Raw genomic sequence first — 23,834 nt, forward strand, 5'->3', positions numbered from 1 at the left:
AAGATAGGAGACATCGTATGAAGAAACTCGGTAGCAAGATGACGATTGTCATATATTTATGGTTAACAATTTTTATTCATGATTTCATATTTATTCTGATTAATTCAGCACAGACAATAACTAGATTCCAAAATGGTACTTTATCAATATAATGAGCAATTCTGGCAAAGAATGTGATAACAATGTAAATGAATTGATGACATGAAAGCACCAAAAATGTTTTCATTCCAAGGTTTCTCTCCCTTTATGAAGCATAGATATACAAGCTTCATACAAGATACCGTACATACAAAATCAGGTTATACTCAAATGACCAGAAAAGGGAGAGCCTTTGATTCCGGTGCTCGGGTCAGCAGAGCCTTTTATTACGTGGTGCTCGGGTCAGCATAATGTATTTCTCCATTGTGTAATGGGATCTTCCTCTTGGAAGATATTTTTACATAATAGAGAAAGTTCTCACCACTCGGCTAAATTTACAGAAGATTTTTGAGTAATTACACGAACCTGTTCATACCTCATCCTTCGGTTGGTTGTCAGCATCTTGGCTCCTGCTATGAATTCATGCCGTTTGGTGTACCATAAATAGCATCCTTCATAAAAGCACAACCAATGAAAACCACAGACAGAGAGCTGGTAAACTCAACAAACAACATCTTTGCAATAAATTGAGAGGCCACCATCCTCAGGTCTTCCCCCTCCCCCTTGGATCATTTGATTTACTGAGTGAAATGGCGGTGATTTTCATCATTCTTTGCCCATTGATACAAGTAAAAGCCAGGGGATGGTAGACCATAAAGTAAAACAGCCTGAGAGCACATCTGTAACACCATCCAGGAATGCAACCAAGCTCTGGTTACCAGAAATGGTCGATCACTCACTAACTTTTCAGGAAACACTCATGAAGGTTGAAATCACAACACAGATCTCTGCTCTTGCCAAACTATTGGAGAAGTGGTTTTCTATGAAATATGTGATGGTGTAATCCGTTGGCATTGCTACAGGGTACATAATAAGTAGGGGAGTGGACGCTACCACCTACCTTCAGATTTGTAGGCAGTACCTTATTACATGATGATAAGTGATAATCGGGCCAACAACTGTTAGTTCGATCAGCACCTAAGATTTGCCTTTGGAGGAGGTCCAGGGTTCAAATCCTAGGTATTGGTCAAATAAAAAAATAATTAACAACTTAGAGAGGATTGGTACGTTTCACAGGGAGGCCTTTCCATCTTGTCAAACAATTGAAGCATTAGCTTTTTAGTTTACTTATAGCAAAGTAGCCATTGTCTTTTTCCCCCTTAATTTGAGGTAACAAGGTTCATCCTGATCCCAAAGAGAGAGATGGAAATATTGGACTCTTTAATGCCCCATATTTTTGAAAGATCAATAGAAAGTCAGATAATGATATGATCTAACTTCTGCAAGAAAAGAGACAAAATCTTTACCTCTCTGTTAAAAGAGACAACAGCTTTGAGAAGTTCCTCATTGATCGACGATGGCAAAGGAGGCAATGGTCTCATTATCCCAGGTACCAGATTATTTATTGGAGGCATCTCACTTATTCTGCACAAAATCAACATTGGCAATTATGCAAATAATTATTAACATATTTTGGCGATTATAAAAATTATTATTAACAATGACAATTTTTCAAAAAAATTGAATGGCGTCGTACCTATGCAAAATGGATATAAAGTTGTTTCTTGTGTGAAGAAATAACTTGATGTTCTCCTGTATCTGCAGGATATGGATGACTTTAATAGTAATCAGAAGCTAAGCATGACATTTGTCAGAGACGTTCATTCCATTTAGATATATTATATCAGAAAACAGGACAAGAAACAAACTTATAGACCAGCATTCTGAAATACACTGCTACAATGCTGGGAATAGACAAGAATCTAGATCCATAACATTAGCATGTAAAGCAATCCATATGAGAGAAGAGTTTTAGTACATTGTGCAAAATGAGCAACTGGTGCTTGATGGAGCAAAATGAGCAATTGGTGCTTGATGGTTGTGCTTTACCAAGGAGCAAGTTTTATAGCTCAGGATTTTCAGTTTAAGATTGGCAGTGGGGATAGAAGACATGGGTACATTACACATAGAAAGATGAAAATGAGAGTTCTAACTTAAATCTGTGTTCTTTTTTATTTTGCATTTCCTTTTTCGGTGACCTAGCACTTCATTTGCAATATATAGTCATGACTATGCCATGTAACCATGTTTTATTTTTGCACTCTCCTTTTTCTCTCAGTTTTCAGGCTCACTTTCTGAATGGTATGTTTATTCTGTTTGACACCATAAGTTTCATTCAAAAAAAGACACCATAAGTATGAGAAATCTTGACCTAATGCAATAAGTTTGTCCAGAAAAATATTTTGCATTTTTAAGATCAGGAACATAAGCACTCTATCTGTTCAATTTATTTTATCCATATACCAAACTGATACTATTTTCATGTGGCTACTTTAATCCAGATTTTGGCATTTGATCTTTGAATTGTAGTTCTTTGCTAGAGTAATATGATGGAGGAAATCTACCATAGAGCACATTATGTGTATTGAGTGTTAAAGAAAAATTATAAAATGATTAAAAGACAGAACTTCATGTGCAAGAAGTTAAGCAAATGGGTAATCTGAGGGTTCCTAAGTTCAAGCTGCGGAACTTGGCTTCCCCTAATTTAAAGTTCATTTTTCGCATGAGTCAGCCTTCTCAGGCTCCTTCTCATTAAGCTTTTCACCGTTTCTCATTCTAAAGTCACATTTATGGCACCAATCTTATTCAAAAATTATCAGTCTGAACAAATGAGTACATGTTATATATTCTACTCAATCTTTCTAAATGGACCTTAACCACAAATGCATAACAAACCCCAAAAAATTGTGGAGGGCTGCATGGCTTGCCAATCCTCCATCCAAGAGTCCCCTCCAATTAGTTCCCTAGCTTGACTCCCATGCTGGAATGCCTTGCACCAATGCAAGATCTTAACCTTGAATGCTTATTTACTTGCCACAGCTCTCAAATGTATTAGCATTGCTTGCATTAAAAAAAAAGAATGATATAAATACCAAAAATTGTTCTATCCTACCCAAAAACAAAGACTTCCATGCCCTACATTTCTTCCTTGTAAACCTTGAACATTTCCTGAATAACTTCATAATTCAACATTTCTTACTTTTTGTTTCCTCTATTTTTCCATATTTCCATGCCATGAAGGAAAGTTCTTGTACCTAAAGCATGTGCTGTTCGCACTCATATATGTACACTTGTGTATATGGCATTCCATGGCATATAGCTGAGCCAATAGGAACAACTTGGAGAAATAAGCCTTGTTGTCAGATTAATTCTTTTAACAGCTTTCCAAATTTGGGAAATGTGTCTAATATGATCTTCTAACCTACATCCTATTCAAAAATATGCATCCAACAATCTTGATGGTGAAAAAACTAGACCTTTGCAACAATAGCAGTCATTGCAAAATTGTTTATGTGATAACCAACACCCAGAAGCTCATGACTTGTTTCTCTAATGGTATGAAGAAGAATGAGCCCTTTATAAGGACTAACCTAGACAAAGAAGACAGTTAAATTACTAACCTTGAATGTAGCAAGATTTGCTGAAATGTGGCCTAAAACTTGAACATTTTCATCCAGAAGATGCTGCATTGCACCATCAAAAGCTGAGCCTGATCAACAAAAAAAAAAAAGCAGCAGTAGATAAATAGGGTACAATGGACTTTTACAATGTAAACGTTTTAGTCATTCAGTAATAGAATAAAAACGAATAATTTGTTAAAGAAGAACTATACTAAAAGGAGGCAAACTGAAATCACGCACATCCTTTCCCATCTCATGGGAAAAAGCTTGGCATAGCATACTTCTGGTTACACTCATATACTTGGAGACATAATAGGTTGATAAATAGCATATCAAGATATCTTGTTGCCAGAGGAACATTAGCCCATACATATACAATAAATAATCAATCAAATTAAACAAACAGCAAAAGAACTCAAATTAACTTATTTTGCACGGACATGATCTTTGAAGTATTTAACTGTTTAAGAAAATGACTGCTAGGGCCAATCTCAAGCCCAAATGAGAAAGGTCCAGGGATGATATCAGATTGATAGCCATTCATAAAAATATGTCAATAACTATGAAATGGATCATAATTACCAACTCTATATAGTTGGGAAAAGGCTAGATGATTATGGTCATGGCTATTTAATCTGTTTCACCAACAAGGAATAAAGCTAGAGAATATAAATTGAACTCCATCTTATTAGGTAGTTAAGATTACCAAGTACATCCGAGAAACTGTGTATGTTCAGAAAGCGCATCTTTTTGATCCCAAGGTTATCTAACAAGTTGTGACAGAAGTATCATATCATGTGCGCTAATCTAGCCAGTGTAGTAGAAGATTGGCATTTAAACGATCACCATTCACCAGAAGAAGACTTCACTTGGAAGGGCTCGAATATTCTGTTATAATTTGTATATCACCTTTTTCTATTATATGCAAATTTCCACTTTGTCCCTCTCTCTAGAAACACCTTTCAAGAGAGAAACAATTGGTATGCATATGAGAAGGGGAGGTGCTTTTTAATCACAAATAAATAAATTTATAAATGAATATCAATATCAACTGAGGCACAACTAAAATAATAGAAAATTATCTCATCCATCATGGCAAACCAAATCATTGATTGGTTCCGTACTTATAGGGAACTGAGAAAAAGGTACATATCACCTTTTTTGTATATCACCTTTTTCTATTATATGCATATTTGCACTTCATCCCTCTCTTTACAAAAACTTTTCAAGAGGGAAACGACTAGTATGCATATCAGAAGGGGAGGAGCTTTTTAATCACAAATAAATAAGCATATACATGAATAACAATATCAACTGAGGCACAAATGAAATAATAGAAATTATCTCGTCTAACATGGCAGACCAAATCATCGATTGGTTCTGCACATGGAGGGAACTGCGAAAAAGAAATTCCACCAAACCAGTTGCAAGATAAAATTCATAAATATTCAAACAATCCAACACTGTCTTAAGTAGTACATTTCTTGAACTCCGAGTCTTCCTCACCAGTTTCTATGTTCTCCAATCCTCCAAAAAAGTTCATCGCTATAAGTACATATTCTCGCTGGTGTGTTTGTGCTTCTGATTGTACAAACTTTGGTTTAAAATCTAATCTCAACTCATTTTTCCCAAGAAATTTATATGTGTATTCATATGAGACTGCATTTAGAGCCTGTTTAGATGCCCTGATATATTATCACACAGATAACTTCTTTAACAGTTGAAAGTTAAGAGAATTAATGACTGCAAAGAAATTGATGAAGCAAGGGAGCCCCAAGACCACAAAATATGCAAAAGATCAGGATGCTATGTTCCTCTTACAAGGGGATTTGTGATATTTGTGGTTTTTTAGGATTGTGAGTTAAAACATATCCTTACATAAAAAATCTCTCTCTCTTTCCATAGCTTCGACTGATAACCTGTCCTCACACTAGCCATGCCATATATGGATACATTCCAAATACTATTTATCGGAGAGTCCAAACAAGCCCTTCATTTGGTCCATCGGCCTATTTGTATCTGAGATAAACATTGCCACCAACATAAAAAGTTATCACTTTAACCCTTCATCTAGACTCTTTGCAAGTCTAAAAAAATGGAGGGCCACGCATTAGTTGCATAAGCTTACCTGGTCCATAAAATATATCTTACAACCTGCCAACTAGCCATGTAGGTAGGGCAGGCCTATCTTTTGCCTAAATTTGCCTTGGCCAAGAATTCTATGCCAAATTTGGAGAGTTTGACATTAGGCTGATAGCCAGTCATACAATCTGCTCAAACCCACATTTAATGGGACAAGGCTTGAATGGTAATGCCGATGATGATGACTCTATTTGTTTCCTGCATGAATTATTCATATTCAAATAGCAGAATTACAATTTGAATCCACTTAATTTCTAATATAATTGCAATACTTGGAATAATATGTTGCACAAACTCTTTCAAAGTGGATCATCAATGTTATCATCAGAGCTTGCTTTCTAGACAAAGCAACCACCATACATACTGAATAACTTCATAGAACTTGTTAACGTGTCAAACAAACCATTTGTTAAATGCAACATCCATAATTGAAACATAAGGCCAAGAATAAACAACCAGATAGGCCGTACTCCAGCCAAAGATGCAGCCCCTTATCATGCCACTTGTTCCATGTAATTCGGGTTTTCTCGGGATTATTTATTCCACAGAAAGGTGTGGCATTAGTTATTCTTGAGAGAAAGGAGCATGTTATTCCAGCCAATCTTTTGGATTGCAGCCTGTTTCATCTTAACACAACCAAACAAGCTTCAGGGTGAACCCATGGCTAAAACAAAAACTTGGGAAGCAGAATACTTATCATATGTTTACTGTGCCTCAACTAAACATTCTAAAGGGTTCATTCAAATGCCTACTAATACCATCAGATCAAGATAGTCAAAGGCGAAAGGCACCTTTAAGGCACTTGGGGGTTCTAGCACCTTGAGGCGAGAGGCGCTAGAAAAGTGCTCATCCGGATGAAGGCGCTAAAATTGAGGAAAAAAGCAAAAAATATGATATATAAATAAATAACAACCAGAGATAATCATTATAACATGAATTACCATATAATTAATAATTTAAGCATAAAACATATATAAAACAGTAAAATACTCAATTAGTTCAAGATAAAATATATGATAACAAGCCATAGGCAGCTCTAAATTCATGAATGAAATAGAAAATATAACAAACCCTAAAGTTCATCAATAGAGTCTCATAAATAAAACAGAAAATATAAACAACCCTAAAGTGGAATCATATAAATGAAACAAAAAAGATAAACAGTCCTACAGCCTAAAGTTCATCAATGGAATCATCAGATTCAGTTTTACTTCCATAGTTGTCATCACTTTCATCTTCTCCTCCTTTATTGGATTTATATCCTTCAACATCTTCTTCTATCTCATCTGAATCAACCTCTATCTCTTCAAAACTAACTTTTTCATACTAATTGACCACTTTACCCCTATTAGTAATAGAGTTGAGAAGTTAAATGGATAGCCTTTTAGATTTTTTTACACTTTTCAACCATTAAAAAAAATAATCATAAAGTTCACTGAGACACTAAAGGCAAGGACCTCGCCTCACTAAGAAAGGCCCTAAAAGGCGCCAAAGACGTGCGCCTGAGTGAAGGGGCATCGCCTGAAGCATCAAGGGATGATGACCCCTTCTAGCGCCTCATCTGAGCACTTGAGCTGCGCCTTTTGGCACCTTTGACATCACTGCATCAAATTACCTATATGTGGAGATAATGTACAAAGAATGGAATGTTGGGTGGGTACTTGTATGATCAATTTCGTCCCTTAGTGCTAGAGGCCACAATAATGTTAATAATGTGCAGAAATACATTTCATATTTGGACATAACTGCATATTCTTCTTTAATGGTGGTCAAAAGGAAAAGAAAAAAGAAAAGGAAAAGAACAGTTGGATTAGCACAGACAAAACAGATACCAGCAGATGGTAAAAAATTGCACACACCTGCCACTTTATTCAGCATAAATCATAAATCACACAAAACTCATTAATCTTGCAGGGCTCAATCTATATCGCTTAAAGAACCTAAAACAATGTTCCTTAATCATAGGACTCCCAACTTATCTCTAACAAACTTGAGCTCAAACATACATAGCTTGACCCAAAATTGAATGTCTAATCAACCTGAAACTCATGAACATTAAGATTGTGTGCTTGAGTGTGCTACGGTAATTCTAAGATAATGTCAGCAATTGTACAAAAACAGTTACATTACATAGTATGGTGTAACTCTCCTACCGGGACCTCTCATGACAGCCAGTACCTGACACATCAGCTGTGTAATATTTTACTGTAAGATTTTTGTGTTACTTTAGCACCTTCCCTGAATACCACCCCAAGAAATATAACCAAAAATTGTAAAATTATATTTTTATCAAACACCACACAAACTATCAGAAATACTTCAAAGCACAATCCTAGTTACCACAAACAAAGGCTAGGCCAACCGAAGCTTACAGTATAATTTATAGAGGCTAGCTGTACACATAACAGGGGAAAAACCACTAGAAAATTAGTCCTGACAATTAGCACGAAAATTGCAATGCAATAAAAATACGTGACTTGCACTAAAAAGAAAAAGATGAAAGACTCCTAGAACTCGATAAGAATGGCAAACTAAGTGAAAACAAAACTCAAAAATTAAAAATAATTAAATTTAAACCTACTTTGGACCTAAATTACATTATTGGTTAACATTCAGGAGTTCAAATTCCAATGGTATTTATATATGGGATCCTAAATAGGCTTAAAAGGTGATTTGAGGTGTTCAGATAATCCTGGGGTTGTAAGACCAACAGCCTCTTCAAATTTTCTCATCTTCTCGCTTCGTCCACTTACTCCAATAGAGGATTTCAAGTTATAGTTCCCACACAAGTCTGCTATATCAAGTAAACAAAGTGGTTTGCCATTTGAACATTGTAAATTGCTAGTTGAATAGATTGAATTTACAAATATGCGAAAGCAAGCAGACATAATTCAATAAAATAGTTCGAATCTACTAATGGAAGGCGTGAAGCCTTTGTTGAAGTTGGTTAATACAGTTTGAAATAATTGGTTGTCATCTGTATATGCTTAATCGCCACTAAATACTTCACAAGGGTAAACTGTCTTCTTGCTCGGTGAGTTGCACTTAGTACTTATAACGACCACATCATTTGTCATGTGGAAATAAATAAGCCTTATCTAAGAACAAATGGTGAAAAATTAGAATAACAGAAAAAGTAAACATGAAAGGTGAAACCTAATAGTTAGCAAGATCCTCATAGTAAATGAAACATCCTCATAATATATGAGCTCACCTTCAAACTGATCACTGCAGTTCATATTATGCACCATAAGCGAATAGGGGGACATGCTGTCTAATCGGATATTTGCTGTTGGGGAAGAAGCCACCATCTTTCCCTGAAATTATTATTAAGAGACTGAGTTTGTATGAAGACTGCATGTTCTAAATATTTGAAAATTTAACGAGTAATTTAAAGATAGAAATATAGTAATATCTGAATAAATTTTTCCCCTTAATTCAATATGAAAAAGAATATAAGGATTTTAGGATAGGAATCATGAGAAATCAAAAGCCAAAATATGGCATTTATCATATAACCACGCCCTAAAGTTATTAAGCCACCAGTGACAAACTAAGATTCTGCCTTGATCTATGAAATTGTTAGTTCAAAACTAATCATCATACATAATCATAAAAACCTAATACATGCATTGCTAAGCTAATTTTTTCAATAGATAATCAAAAAATATAAAAGCAGGAACTTCATAAAGAAAGGTACAGAAAAGTTCACTACAAAAGGTAAAAAGGGTTACCTTTGTGTCTTTTATTTTCTTTCCTACATAATGTTCTTCAGGCTTCCGTCGTTTACCACTTTCCTTGTTCTATAAAGGTACCAATGTATCAGTATAGTGTCTCAAAAAAGATTATTCAGAAATCTTTGGGATAAATCAAGGCACACATGATGAATATTTAAATCAGCATCAACAAGTGCCAATAACATTAAAGTTTTTGATCAAACAGGTAGTGAAATAATCAAATACAAGATAAATAGAAGCATCAGCAATATAGTATCTGACTAAATAAACTATAATATTTATGCAGTACAATAATAAAATAAGTCCAAAGAATTTATAAGTCAGCTCAACTAAGCCTGAGTCCCAAACTAGCTGGGGTTGGCTACATGAATTATTCTCCTCCATTCTGCTTAGTTTAGGACCATACTTGTGTCCAGATAATTTACTAGAGGGAAATTTATGGATAAGGTATATCAATAATGTTGGCGCCGAAGAACTTACACTCGTACAGTGACACCTCAATGCAACATCTCTTATAGTCTTTTCTGGAAGCATAGCTGCTATCTTTATATACTTCATAAAATTCGGTTCGTGAGCATATCTGAAATTGTTAAAAGAAAAATTATTTCTTGGTCCAAAAACTTAAGGGGAAAAAAAAGCAGCAGAAATGGAGGTTATATTCTGCACATGTTCAAAGGAATACTAGATAGTATAGAAAAGCAAGAAAATATAAATCATTGAATCAGATAAGCACAAGCTATTTAAATAAAACAATTCATATAATCGAATAATTCATATACTTGTAGTGACAATTCATTAGAATAAAACCACAAAGACACATAAGTAGCCAAACTGCACAGATACAAGAGAATTAGTTACAACTTCTGCAATCTTTCATGAGTGAAACACTACCGGTAAGCATGAATCTGCTTGATAACATTGGATCAAAGAAAGATCGAAAACTTGGTTCATCACATTAGTCAAGTAATGTAATCAATCAATATGAAGTTATTGAAATATTTCAAATGTCATATCTCCAACATTTGTCTCATTTACGCTAGACACTTCAATGAATTTTTCAGACAACCAAATGCTTTCTATGGAATTATTTGTTTTCCAAACTACAATACTAGCACTGGAATTAAAAACATCAATAATAAAGATTACAGGTAGCTAAGATTTGAACATCAGCACACAACAGATATGGAAAGTAGAAGGTAGAAAAATGAAAATCAAGCCAATAATTACACATACTTGATAATACCCTCATTCAATTTAGCAACTTCTTGAGCAGACCAATCTGAACCAGACACAGTACCAGGCTTAAACCTATGAACATGATCGAGATGAACACTGCTTGAAGAGCTTCCAGGTGTACTTATTGCAGGCATAGTGTTAGTCATGCTGGGGTTACCAGGCAGGAACATCCCAGGAGTGTTGCTGTTCAAACCTGACCTGCTCATGCCCCCAGAAATCATCACTGTGGCACTATTGATTGCCCCTGACTGGAAAGAGACCATGTGTCGATTGTAAAAGGAGGATGGAATGGTCCCTTGCTGAAAGCCCATATTCGAATCAGCTGCCATCGATATACTAAGACAATAATTTACTTTGCCCTGTCCAGATTACACTATGTTCTACCCTAAAGAAACCTACACTGATCGCTGCCCCGTTTCTTTTTGGAACAGTCAGGGCCCTCAAGCTTATAATTTCACAACTAGATAAAAACTTTTTTAGCAGACAACAAATCCTGATCACAACAGAACGGTCCGAGAAAAACCATAAATTCAACAAATATTTGGGATAGCATCTAAGGCAACCATTGTTTTTGACCACCTAGGAAGCTCCGAAGCATCCAAAATCCAAGATATCAATGATGCAATGATGCCAGCATCATCCCTCCGCAACAAAATCCCAGAAGCAAGTCCTCTCTTTTCCTGTAGCAAAATCACAAAATTTCAGCTCAAGAACAAATAATTTATCGAACGACCATTTCAAATTCCTGAGCACAATCAGATATCACAGAAGTCATTTCACCGTGCCCTAGAACTCACCCCTCTACAAAACCCCAAAATCCTCCAAAATTCCCATTCCCACGGCACGCCAAACTTCTTATATTCCTTCAAGATGCATGCAAATCAAAACCCTAACTTTCACCCACCACTCTCAAGAACCCACCTCAGACAACCCTCCCACCACACAAACCCCAAGAAATGCACCCCAAGAACCAAACAGAATCAAGAACATCTCATTAACAAACAAAAAACCAAAAAAGAACACCGCTCTCAGATACTCACCTGGCTCTCCCACGCTCTTCCTCCTCCTCCTCCGGGACACGGAGAACGAGAACACCAACAAGATTCGTGCCCTTTCGCTCCTACCCTGCGCTCTTTCCTTGATGCCAATGGGAGGAGAGCAGAAGGCCTCCCCTTATTCGAAGGGCGGCAATAAATAAAATTCGGAGGATCCTTGGAATTCAGAGAAGCCGAACGAATCCCAGCACTGGCATTAGATCCTTCTCCCTCTCTCCAATCTCTATTTTTTTATTCAGGTTCTCTCAAGTTTTCTCCTATTCTCTCTCTCTGCGTGAGAGAGCTCTGCAACTGGCGTAGTGCCCATCCCGTTCAACTTCCACCTAGCCTACTTTAGTTGGCTTAGCACGCAATCGACCCTGCGTTAGCCTTTAATTACGAGAATGCCGATTGGCGGCAAAGTATTCCGATTCCAACGCTGACTGCTGGTGCCAGGATTGGAAAGGTACCGGCCGTTGGATCTGTCCCTCTCCGATCGCTGTTGGACGGTGTGATCCAATGTTCTGGATCAGGATAACCCGCGGGTAAGGATAACGGGATCATAAAATTCTGCCTAGCCGATAAGGGAATCTTGAATCTGTCTACGGTCACCGAACGGTGAAAAATCGGAATCCCAGACCGCCCGAAATCTCTGAAGACGAAGGAGTGGTGTTCGGTAAGCTGACGGGAAGGTGATCGGAATCCAGCACAAGGATGTAATAACGGCTTAAGAAATGGGCGCTCTTCTTATTATTTTCCTCCACTACCAATTTCCCCAAAGGTACTCCGGATCTTCTACAACGCATATCGTAGAATTTGAAATCAATACACGTGGGTCCCTTCAGTTTCCGGCTGCTGGGCGTCGTACAGGGGGAAGTCTAAGATTTTCCGTACTAGCGTGTACTTGCACGGAAGCCCGGTTGGCATTCCCAATTCGGTAAAGCGAGGTTACGACAAGGTGAAAGGTGAGCACCTAGCTTAGGAGATGGTTGGAGGAAACGACGAAAAAACCCAATGGACGGTGTACACGTGTCGATAGGGGGTTGGTCGTAAAGGATGGGAGAAAGGGAGAGTAGGTGCAGCAATAAAGGCAGATCGTGACAGGGGAGCAACAGAACAACCCTCTCTCTCTCTCCTTTCCCTCTCCGGAACTAGGGACCTTGATTAGTTGGCTTGAGACAAGAACTTTGGAGCCCCTCTTTCCCGGTCTGGAACTAGGGACCTTGATTAGTTGGTTTCAGACAGGAACTTTGGAGCCCCTCAAGGAGCGAAGTTGATGTCAATAGGAACAGCAGAACAACACACTTCTTTTTTGTTAGAACAACAACACATTTTTTAAGCATGGGGAGCCATGGCACTGAGTAACCCTCACCACTAGTTCATGGTCTTGGGTGGGGGGGCATCACACAGTGACTTGGATTCTTGGTGATCTCTAGAGGGAGGGGCTGTGGACTTGGTGGACCATGGTTCCATGTTAGACCATTGTCCTAGATTCTCTGGGGTGAAAGATTCTACTTTACAGATCCGCAATCTCTTCCCAATACTTGTGTCTGATATATCAAATTCCACCTCTTTGTTTAGTGGGGAGAATAGATCAACTTCCATTAGGAAGTTATTGTAAAGAACTGTTGCTAATGTATGAGATCTTTGAAAAGCGCATACTAATCATTAGATGTGCGATCAATTGAAGCCAAGCATCTCATCTTGCCTTCAGTGTTTCTTCTCGAATTGACTAAAGATTACATAGTGATATGATTGGATGAGTTGTTTCCCATTTTAGCTTGTACTGTTTGATGGGTCTCTGAACACCGCACGCACTCTCCACCAGCTGGCTAACAGTGGTCCACAAGACCATACCTACAACCTTATCGAGCATAGTAATAGATTGTTTTTTTTTTTTTGAAGGAAATTGTCCATTCTCCATAAATTTAAAATAACAGAGGCTCCAAAACTGGGTTGAAGTTTATCCTACAGATTCTTACCGACAAAAATACTGAAAATCCTCTCTCATTGAGACAACAGGTAAATACATTTTATTGCATCATCTACAATTGAGACCATGATCCCATCCAAATTCAACTACAGAAAATTCCAGACGAGCAAACCGATCTGTGCTACTGACTCTACGATAAACATCACATAAATGATGAGAAGTCATACTTCCATCAGGAAAACAAGTGCAGCAGCTCTCACACAATTTACAAAAGTTGAAGTGCGACCAACGAGGTATGAGATCTGAACACTCATTTACGTCTTTGCAATCCAGTGCCGCACTGCATTAGAAAATCTTAGTTCTGTAAAAGGATATGAGCAAAAAGTGATAGAAAGGAAGAATGCCAACCCTCCAAGTGACAGAGACACCCAAAAATAAATGATGGAAACCCACAAGAGGTAAATAAAAATTTAGAACAAGCCAGACTGAAGAATATCCATTGGGATGAAATCAAATCCACCTCTGGGGCAACTTTGTCATCCATCCTCGTCCGGCTTCCACCCCCACCAGTAGGTGACACGAAGAGACACGTCAGAATCACGACTGCAGACCCCACAACGACCACAATAGCAGGCTCACACGTGCTTACTTCAGTCCACCATATGCTTTCTCTGCAAGGCAGGTCTAAAAGTGGAGTAGAAAAGCAATCATCCAAGCTCTATCTGCTTAATATTCGTTCAAAGCTTTCCCATAATGCGGCACAAAACTAGAATTTCCTCCACCATGCACTTCCCTCGACCCGTATTAAGTAAAGGGAATCCAAGCATGCAATCCAAAAAGTGTGATGCCAATATACAAATATTAAACTATCAACAGATTATGTCAGAAGGCATTACCAAGTCAAGCTGATGCACCATTATTGGGATGCGCTTCCACAAGGAAAAGCACAATACATGGATACAAAATCCAAAACTCCAGGGTGTCAGCACGTTGGAAGGATACTTGCCACCAAAACTACAACTATCTTTCCTTACCCATCCAAAACATCATCGACAAAACAAATAGCACCCGCGCAATTGGGATGGCGAGACAACCCTTTATTATTGGGGGTAAAACTTGAGCACAAACACAAGGAGACACAGTGATCTAAACAGCTGATATGCCTCACAGGGACCACAATGCACAAGACAAGCATTTATATAAAGCAGAGAGAAACACTTCAATAATACTGCTGCCAAAAAAGGGATTCAAGTAAAAAAGTAGTTACTCTAGAATACACTTTCAAGTTTTGTCTTTAGAATGTTCAAAACAACTAGAAAGTGAAGTTATGCAAACAAAACTGAGGATTTGAAGTCAAGCTTTTTAAACACTAATACAAAATGCAAAGCTGAAAGCAAAACATATTGGTTAACGGCTGAATCTCAGGCTTAAATGATACCAATCTTGTTTGCAACATCCAGGGCATCATAATCTGGAGTCAATCTCACATACGCCTTCTTTGTCCCGTCAGGCCTGTCTCAGATTAAAGAAGATCAGAAGGATATCACTAACTCATTCAGTTCACACGAAAATATGCATAGATAGGCGGCATGAGGAATATGGAACCTACTGACCTGATCAGGGTATTAACTTTCTTTGCTTGAATGTCATACATCTTCTTTACAGCCGCTTTAATCTTTTTTTTGTCTGCACGGATATCAACAATGAAGACAAGTGTGTTGTTGTCTTCAATCTTCTTCATTGCAGATTCAGTGGTGAGGGGATACTTGAGAATTTGATACTGGTCTAGCTTGTTTCTGGGAGGGGCACTGATTCTGGGATATTTTGGATTTCTCTCCTTCTTTAATGTCTTGGGACGATGAAAAGTTACAGAAGTACGGATCTTCTTGGTCTTCTTTTTCAGGGAAGAAGCCCCTGACTTCACAGCCTTGGCAACCTTCAAAGCCTGAGCTTTGCCATCAGGCTTCTTTGCAGTAGCTGCTAAACGATAAAATTGCAATTGTACAAAATGAGAGAAAATCAAAAGCTTGAAACTTGGTGATACTTTCAAAATACTTTCAAACAACAGAGGCTCAAAGATTGAAAATGCAACTAACGAAGATACAAAGATAAAAGCTAGTGATGATTTACAATCAACAATTTTCATGAGACTTGCAACCGTAGTGCACTGGAGTAAGACATCTACAGAACCTGACTATATTGCTTTTCAAATTTCAAACAAAATTGCAAAATTTATAAAGTATCCTTTATCAAGTCTGGGCATCAAGTCATCAAGTCTGTCCGATGGAAATCAAGCACATGGAACAAACAAGCTCGCATCCTCCTTTTAGAATGAAGAGATGACAATACCAATGAAGTTGGCCTATTTGATTCTCAATCAAGGAGCTTCCTCCCTGGTCCCAGTCTCCAATTCATTACTTTCCAAGCAAGACTACAAATTTATAATAATCTTGTAACCAAGTTCAGACATGATTTTATCGCAGTCATTAGGGGAAGAAAAAATCAAACAAATGGATGACGTTAGCTTGTAAGATTTGCAGCAAGGAACTTCCAATCCCATATGCAAGAAAATATTGACTTTGCAGATAAAGTAGCCTTTACATCAATGCCTAAGGGAATTACTCCCTCAAAATACATTATTTGGAAAAAAAAAAAAGAATTACCAAACAATGTTGTTGATACAATCGCTTTAAGAACATACTCTCAAGCTTTTTGACAAATCACTTAAGCCATTCTGTTTCATATAATTTTTTTCCCTTGAGTGATATACTGGTCAAATTCTAGTTTAAAAAATAGGGTTCGGTCTTTCTTCAACACATGTATAATAAAGTGGGTAAAAAAGATGACAATCAATGCAGCAGTCATGCATGATAATTTTTGCCCATTATAAAAACAAGCATTACCATCCAATTCAATGTTGGTAAAATAAGATGGGTGTTACTATTAGCCCTCTCAGATTCCAAGAACTCAACTATAGGATTTGGTGACTATATATGACTGCATATGTAACGATTATATCAACATTCAAGGAACAAATATTAATAAAAATGCAGAAAACAGATAGCATGCATTATGTGAAACATTTATTAGTAATTGAGCCCATAACTTGGCATATTTAACCCACAAAAGAAAACAAACAGGAAACAAGGTTGACCTAAGTTGAAGCTATCAACCTATTAAAACTGCATTCCATTGTTTCATGACAATATTTTTTGTTGCAAAAACCTTAATCGACAAACTTTACTTCCACTAAATGGGTATGAGTTACATGAATCAAGCTAGAATCCATCAAAATGCAAAAACAAGTATGACTGCCATTTCAATCAATGTCAACTCTTTTGCATCGTTTTTCAATTTGTGGCCGGACCAATTTTAGGCAAGAGAGAGGCCTAGAATCAAACCTAGAAACCCAGTCTTCAAGTAATCAGGTAAATTAAGTATAGCAATAAAGTAACTGCACATATGCAGTTATTTAATGCCAATCGGACTGATTTTATGATCACTTTAAAATCAACATATTTTACTTGAAATATGAAAGGACTCATCAAGTATCAAAACTGATGTGTCCCAACTGCTACCATCATGGCCAGGTAGAAATATTTTAGTGTCTAGACAAAACAACAGTAACACATGACCACAATCCAAACATTTAGAAACTCATTACCACCTACAGTAATAATGAACTTTCCAAAGCCATATTTTGAGAAATTCAATATATCACGTAGTTATAGGGTTATCTCATCTGCATATCTTCAGCTTAAAGAATCAAGGTAACATACTCACATTTGTTAAAATTTGCAATCATATGCAATCAGCACTTTATTCAGCACCAGTCTTGATATATCATTTCAAAAACAAAGGCACTTAGAACAAGAATAGGTGCTACTCCAACAAACTAATATTATTATTTGGCTAGAACTGAAAGATACCTAACAACCAAGAGGAATCCTAGATAATCACCTAGACTTCCCACTCACTATATTCCTTGGTATAAGAAAAACTTAGTTCAGTTTCAAATGGTCAAGTTCTTCCAGGCGATGTTTCTGACAAATGAAATATAAAGGTGATTTGTTGTTTAACAACTTTTATTACATAGACATTGTTGGCAGAACACAAATTAAACTGACTGAAAGTTTGTCATATAATTCTCACTAACTGAAATTATATTTCGACATTATCCCAATGTTTACTACTTTGTGATTTTTGATTCAATGAACTGATCATAAATCCTTACCTTTGAACTATCTTATATATGAAGCAACAAATGCAATTACAAAATAGACAAACACTAACAGCATTTAAGGATCCAAACAAATGCAGTATGGGCGGCTATATAAGTAACATGGTTAAAAAGTATTTGTGCAACAATAAAATTTGTGCATTATCTGATTAAGTTTTAGAAATTTCATACCTTTAGCTGGTGGGGCCATTTAGTAATGCAGAATTACTTCTGTAAGTAAACTAACTGCAAATAAAAAGGCAAATGAGCATCAGCAACATGATGCACACAACTCAAAAGACTCCTTAATCTGACAATTATAACCTTTACCAAATCATTTGTTCACTATAGAATAAAATATGCAGCTCAACCATTGGTAGATTTCACAAACAGTAAATGAGAAACAAAATACGACAATAAATGCAGATTTTTTTTAAGGAGAAAAAATCATTCAGTATTTACTTATTTATACTCAGCAAGATTAGATGGCTTCCTACAAGATAAATCTCATAGCCATTTTGGAAGATAAGATTAGCAAACAACAGGTACTTGTGGAAGTAAGGTGGAAGCATTCTCTCCAAAGTTCTGCACATCATTACTACCTATCTGGTTGCAGTGAGACAGACATAACTTGCTTCCAATAATGAATACCCCATACAACAAGAATTATGCATCATCAATATCTGGGCTAAGGATCCATCAAGGCACAAATGCAAGAGTCTCCTTCGGACATAAAAATACCCAACAATAACAATAAGCACGAATGCCACAAATAAATTTGTTGCCACTACCCAAATAACATCCACTAATTTCATTCTGACAATAATTCACCACGCAAACTAGATATTACATGTGTGATGAGCCAAGCCAAATACGGAGAGCGAATAAAAACAGAATGGAGAAAGACAGGAGAGGATACAAATCTAAGCTCAGCTCAACAATCCAAGCAAATGATAATGAAAAACAAGAGGTTGGCCTTGTGGATAGGAGAGGGCCACATGACCAACCACTCCCTAGGCAAAGTATGATACCCTATAGCCTATAGGGTATAAGAAACACAACCAAATGAATGGGGAAAAAATGCATAATATTAACTAAAGAAGAGAGAACAGAGGACACGAGAATATCAGCAGGACAAAAAAATTTTGCAGAAAAAATCGTGAACAAAAACTTAATGATAAATGAACTTTTCAAATACTCATTTTACCAATAACTTCTTCTTGATTGCAAGCATGGACCAAAAAACAAGTCCAAAATCAATTCCATGGTCTGTAAAACAAGCCAAACTAAGGTAACCAAATGAATTTCTACGTTCATACAAAACTACCAAAAACTTTAAATAATATTACAGATATATAACTTCAAAAAAATTAAAATAATATAGTAAATATTTTGATAGTAGTATCAGTTTTGGCTCTTGGCTCTAACATCAACAGTCATGTATCAACTATAAAACCACATTCATGCAAAATTGAATTAAGCAACTAACCTAGTGAATAGATGGCGTCATCCAAACTTCAACATGAAATTTAACCATGCATGTATGCTCAGCATCCTCATTTTATTATTCTCAAATCATGCTTAACTTCCTAATATGATTACTTCTGATAGAAATGAACTTTTCTGTGAAACCATTGCCGTGCATATTTTTTCTCAATATGCAGCAATTTTACTAAAGGTGATCGAACATATCTCACTTGTCTTAATTTTATCACTCATCATAAAAAAGTTCTTATTATTTATCCAATGTGCACAGGAAGTAGTGGCCCAAGGTTCACCGTATTGATATCAGACCCCATGTTGGAACCATCTCGGTGTAGTGTCCATATGTCTGATACAAGATCGATTTGGCTTATTAACACTTGTTATGCTTCCCGTACTTAGCGGTCCAGTATACGCCCGATACATAGCAGTTTGGAACCAATATGCACCAGTTCCAGCTGACCTGGCATAACATGGGTGGCCCCATCTTAAAAAGATAAAAATGGTTTGCTTTCTTGATAAAACCTATCTGATGCAACAATTTGTTCAAGTGTGGAGTCACCAAAGAGGGAAAAAATTGTGAACACAAGTAGGGATTCAGGTCCCAGCGGGACGTCCCGAGAAAAACGGAGACGGGATACCATCCCATGTGTTGGGACAAGCCGTCCTGCTAGCGTCCCAGCATCCCGATCGGAACCCCTTGGGACATTCTCTGTCCCAAATGTCGGGACGGAACGGGACGACGACGCATCCTGTTCCATGGGAAAATCAGAATAGCCCTATCTCATAAGATTTAAAACTTTGAACACAAGACCACTAGCTTAGATGGCAACAATTACATATAACATAGAGCAACAAAACGCAAATCACAAGGATGCAGCAATTAGAGTAGAGCACCTGCTGATTAAGCTAATTAGCCAGCTCACCTTCTATACAGAACAGAGCAGCAGACAGACTCAGTGCCACAGTCAGAGTAGCAAAAAGTTTCAAAACACCCCTTCAACGCTTAAGGAGATAATTAGCAAGGAGAAACTTGTAACCTAGCACTTCACCTCAATGAAAACCAAACAGCTCCAATTTACCCTCCCCAACCCCCACTCCAAAAGCCCCCCCCCCCCCCCCCGAAAAAAAAGGAGTTCACTCAAGAATAGCTCTTGGAAGAAAACAAAACAACTTTTTTATATCATCTTGCTTGCATTTAACTCTTTAAATTCTCAATAGCTAATTTCTTATTAAAATAACTACAAGTATCAACATTGAAATCGATAACCAGGTACTCATCAAACAGTTTTTGCTTATGGAGACCGAAATAGTTCTCATTTTTTACAATTAAATTATTTATTCTACTGCATGTAACCAAGAAAACTAAAATGCAAGGGATATAAATTCTGTATAATTACATGGCTCTAATAGCACACAAGGTCTCCTAAGTTTTCTCCTAAAATTGTTCAAAAAAATTAAAGAAATGCCTCATATCCTAATACGTAATTATAAATATTCAGCAGTAGACTTTCCGATCCCATCATTAAACCTTTGAAAACGCATCTAGCTTTGACAGTAAATAAGAGGAACTAAAATCCATGCCATAATATTTCGCACTCATATTCCTATTTTAAGTTGTAAAAGAAGATAGAAAATAACCTATTCCAAATTGCTACAAAATCTCACAGCTACATTACAGTAAAAGAGCCGACAATATCAACTGAATTAGATTCTCATCAGATCTCAACAAAAAGCACATAATGGGAATATATATCACCAAGAACCGCAGAACCCCTCGATTTCAAAGGAGCATCACCAAGATCCAACAATGAAAAAAAAGAATCGAACACGTCGTATCAATAACCAAGGGCATCGATATGGACAGCAGAAAAACCGTTTTAAACTGAAAACCTCGGAGATCGAAAACTAGGGTTTTGAAATCGAAGAGGAGAAAGGGAGGGGAAGTGGAAGAAGCTGACTGTTTCCGAGGAGATCTTTCTGCGGCTCCCCCTCTCGCGCCGCTGCGCAACCAGAAAAAACCCTAGGCTCACGAGAGGAAAGGAAATGGAGAGCTGCGCCGAAGTACCTATAGGTCCAGCGGGAAGATCTGGACCGTTTACGATCCGGTGGATTACTAAATTTTTTTCGTTGCTCGATTGGACGGCTCTGATCATAAAATCTTACTGTTATTTGGGTGTGAGAAGGAATAGTCAGGGCGCGTTTCGATCTACTTTGGGATCGGTCTGTTGGTGGACTCGTGGCAGTTGGGTCGACCATAGTCTAGACTTGGAGCCCAAAATTTGAGTTTGCTTGAGTTTTGGGCTTGCTATTTGAATAACAAGTTGGGCTCCTGATGGGCCATAAATAAGGTGCGAGAATTTTGAGCAATTTGCTTAAAAAGCTTAACCCATAAACGGCCTCTTTAGTTAGTAGAATACCACCCATACTGTCATTTGAGCAGATGAAGGAGTATCCCCTTTGTAGTAAGTTATCCCCCTTCCCTATTTTTTAAAAAAAAATCCATTGAGAAATTGAAAAAGAGGGTATTAAATTATCAAAAGTTATAGCAGACATTGAACAAAAATTCGGCTTGATCCAATTGATCAATGTTCATCGTATTGAACATAAAAAATAAAATTAAATATAGGTTTATGGGGTGGAAGTCTCAAGCTGATAGGAGGCCTTCTTTTTTAGGGACAAGAGTTGGTGTTTTATTTAGAAAATAAAAAGATTTAAATTTTTATTTATAAATTTTAATTATTTTAAAATTTTAAATTTTATTTTAATTAATTTTTTTAAGATATAATTTTTTAAAAGAGAATATTGATTCCTAAATAAATATAATGTTTCTGAAATATCATATAATATCTTCTCCACCGTTAGATAGGGCCTGTAAATAGTGTTAGATCTGACTATTTTAAACACAACTCCAAAAACTACTGATCTTTTTTCTCTTGCTTTTTGTGCTTTGTCTGGGATTTTTTTAAGACATAAACCTTATTTTTCCTCTTTTTCCATTCTCTTATTTTTTTTTCTTTTTAACTGGACATATGAAGTAAGTCTCTTGGATCAAGCATCCCTACCTACTATGCTTGTTAGAGAAAGATCGGACTAAATCAAGACTATTGTATTTGAAAGATAAGATTATGGAAGATCCGTATGTAAGTGGTAAATCATGTTCTTAGGATGAAGTTTTCATGCATCTTAATCCAAGCAAGGACTTTTCAATCTTCTATTTTTTTAATAATTTATTTTTTATCATAATAAAAGCAACGTACTTGTTGTGGCCAACTCCCTCGTCGCCTGTCATCAGGAACGAGAATCTGCAAAATAACGTCCACACTGACTGGAGTTGTCTCTGACGGAGACCCTCCGATGCTTAAATTAGAGAGAGAGACTGAGCAACAATATTTTTGAATGATAAAGGTGGCAGAGCTCAGCTCGAAAGTGGCTTACCGATGCTGTTGCCTTACTCTCTTTTTATAGAAAAGATAGTTGTAACCATCGGATATAGTTCCGCATTGTATGGCGTAGAATCATTGGGCTGTAATCTCATAGTGGATTATTATTTCTCATGGATTACGCCGCAATATTTGAGGGATAACCATCCATGACAGTTATGATATATCGAATAAGTCGGCCGACTATGTGTCGGAGGTTGACTGTCGATTGAGAACTCTGAAATACCAACGGTCGAAGTAGTCCGCTGTCTGTAGTGTCCGAACATCGATAGTTTGCTGATCTTGAGTTGGTGAGGTGTGTTCGGTTGGTCGGTTGAGAGTAGTGTTGGCCTGCTTGATCGATGTTTAGTCGGTAGTCGCTTTCAGGATCATGTCTGTTTGTGGGGTCAGAGTCGGGTGTCGGTCTGTCTGCACTGGAGATCAGTCGGTTTACGGGGGTCGGTCGGTTTATCCCAATAGTTGCCCCCCCACATCTGAGTCCAATGGTGAGTCATCGTGTGCATTGTCATGTGGTCAGTTGTCTTGGATGAAAGGAGTTGTTGTCTGTCATGTCGAATCCTGACTCTGCCGCTACATTCTTTGGAGTACGGCCGATCAACCACTTTGCATCTTTGAGCTGTCATATCAACAGAAAGATTTGGTGTTAGGCATCATTTGCGAAAGGTGAGCCGACGTCAGGCGTTATATCGGGAAGACGAACCAGCATTGTGCGATTTGATTTTGGCATATAGATTTCTATCACGTGTCGGGATGTTATTGGGTCGGAGCTGTACACGCGGATGGAGGTGACGTAGTTTAATCTGATGCAGGTGCGTCGAACCGTTGGGTCGATGATGGGTCCAGATGCTACCACGTATCATCATCCGGCGTGATCTCGATCTAGCTGCTTTTATCTGGGCTGTTGGGCATTCCTCTATATAAAGGACTGCTGTCAACTAGATATCCATCCCTCATTTTGTCTCTTTTGGTGGGAGAGCTCTGCCAGAGAGCTGCTTTCGTGCAAAAATTT

At 37.3% G+C, this 23,834-nt stretch overlaps 2 protein-coding genes across 4 annotated transcripts; both read right to left on the bottom strand.

Moving 5' to 3' along the window:
- Positions 1-174: 174 nt before the first annotated feature.
- On the bottom strand, positions 175-12,083 carry LOC105058921 (uncharacterized). Of its 2 annotated transcripts, none has more exons than XM_010942004.3 (9): positions 11,755-12,082; positions 10,712-11,394; positions 9,959-10,058; positions 9,476-9,544; positions 8,956-9,058; positions 3,600-3,688; positions 1,676-1,737; positions 1,446-1,563; positions 175-590 (listed from the first exon to the last, which is right to left on the bottom strand). In XM_010942004.3, the coding sequence occupies exons 2-9, from the start codon at positions 11,041-11,043 to the stop codon at positions 552-554; spliced, it is 912 nt and encodes a 303-aa protein (XP_010940306.1). In that variant the 5' UTR covers positions 11,044-11,394; positions 11,755-12,082; the 3' UTR covers positions 175-551. The 2 variants fall into 2 exon arrangements, 1 of the variants encoding a protein (XP_010940306.1); XR_012137455.1 differs by having other exon boundaries at positions 572-590; positions 1,676-1,754; positions 11,755-12,083.
- A 2,844-nt stretch (positions 12,084-14,927) lies between these two features.
- LOC105058922 (large ribosomal subunit protein uL23) lies at positions 14,928-21,484 on the bottom strand. 2 transcript variants are annotated; one of them, XM_010942006.2, is made up of 4 exons: positions 21,344-21,484; positions 18,093-18,146; positions 15,295-15,658; positions 14,928-15,193 (listed from the first exon to the last, which is right to left on the bottom strand). In XM_010942006.2, exons 2-4 carry the CDS (start codon positions 18,109-18,111, stop codon positions 15,109-15,111), a joined length of 468 nt encoding a protein of 155 aa, XP_010940308.1. In that variant the 5' UTR covers positions 18,112-18,146; positions 21,344-21,484; the 3' UTR covers positions 14,928-15,108. The 2 variants fall into 2 exon arrangements, with proteins under 2 accessions (XP_010940308.1, XP_010940307.1); XM_010942005.4 differs by having other exon boundaries at positions 15,295-15,661.
- Between the last annotated feature and the right edge of the window lie 2,350 nt (positions 21,485-23,834).

This window comes from Elaeis guineensis, chromosome 16, assembly GCF_000442705.2.
Source record: "Elaeis guineensis isolate ETL-2024a chromosome 16, EG11, whole genome shotgun sequence".
In the NCBI taxonomy this organism is placed as follows: Eukaryota; Viridiplantae; Streptophyta; class Magnoliopsida; order Arecales; family Arecaceae; genus Elaeis; species Elaeis guineensis.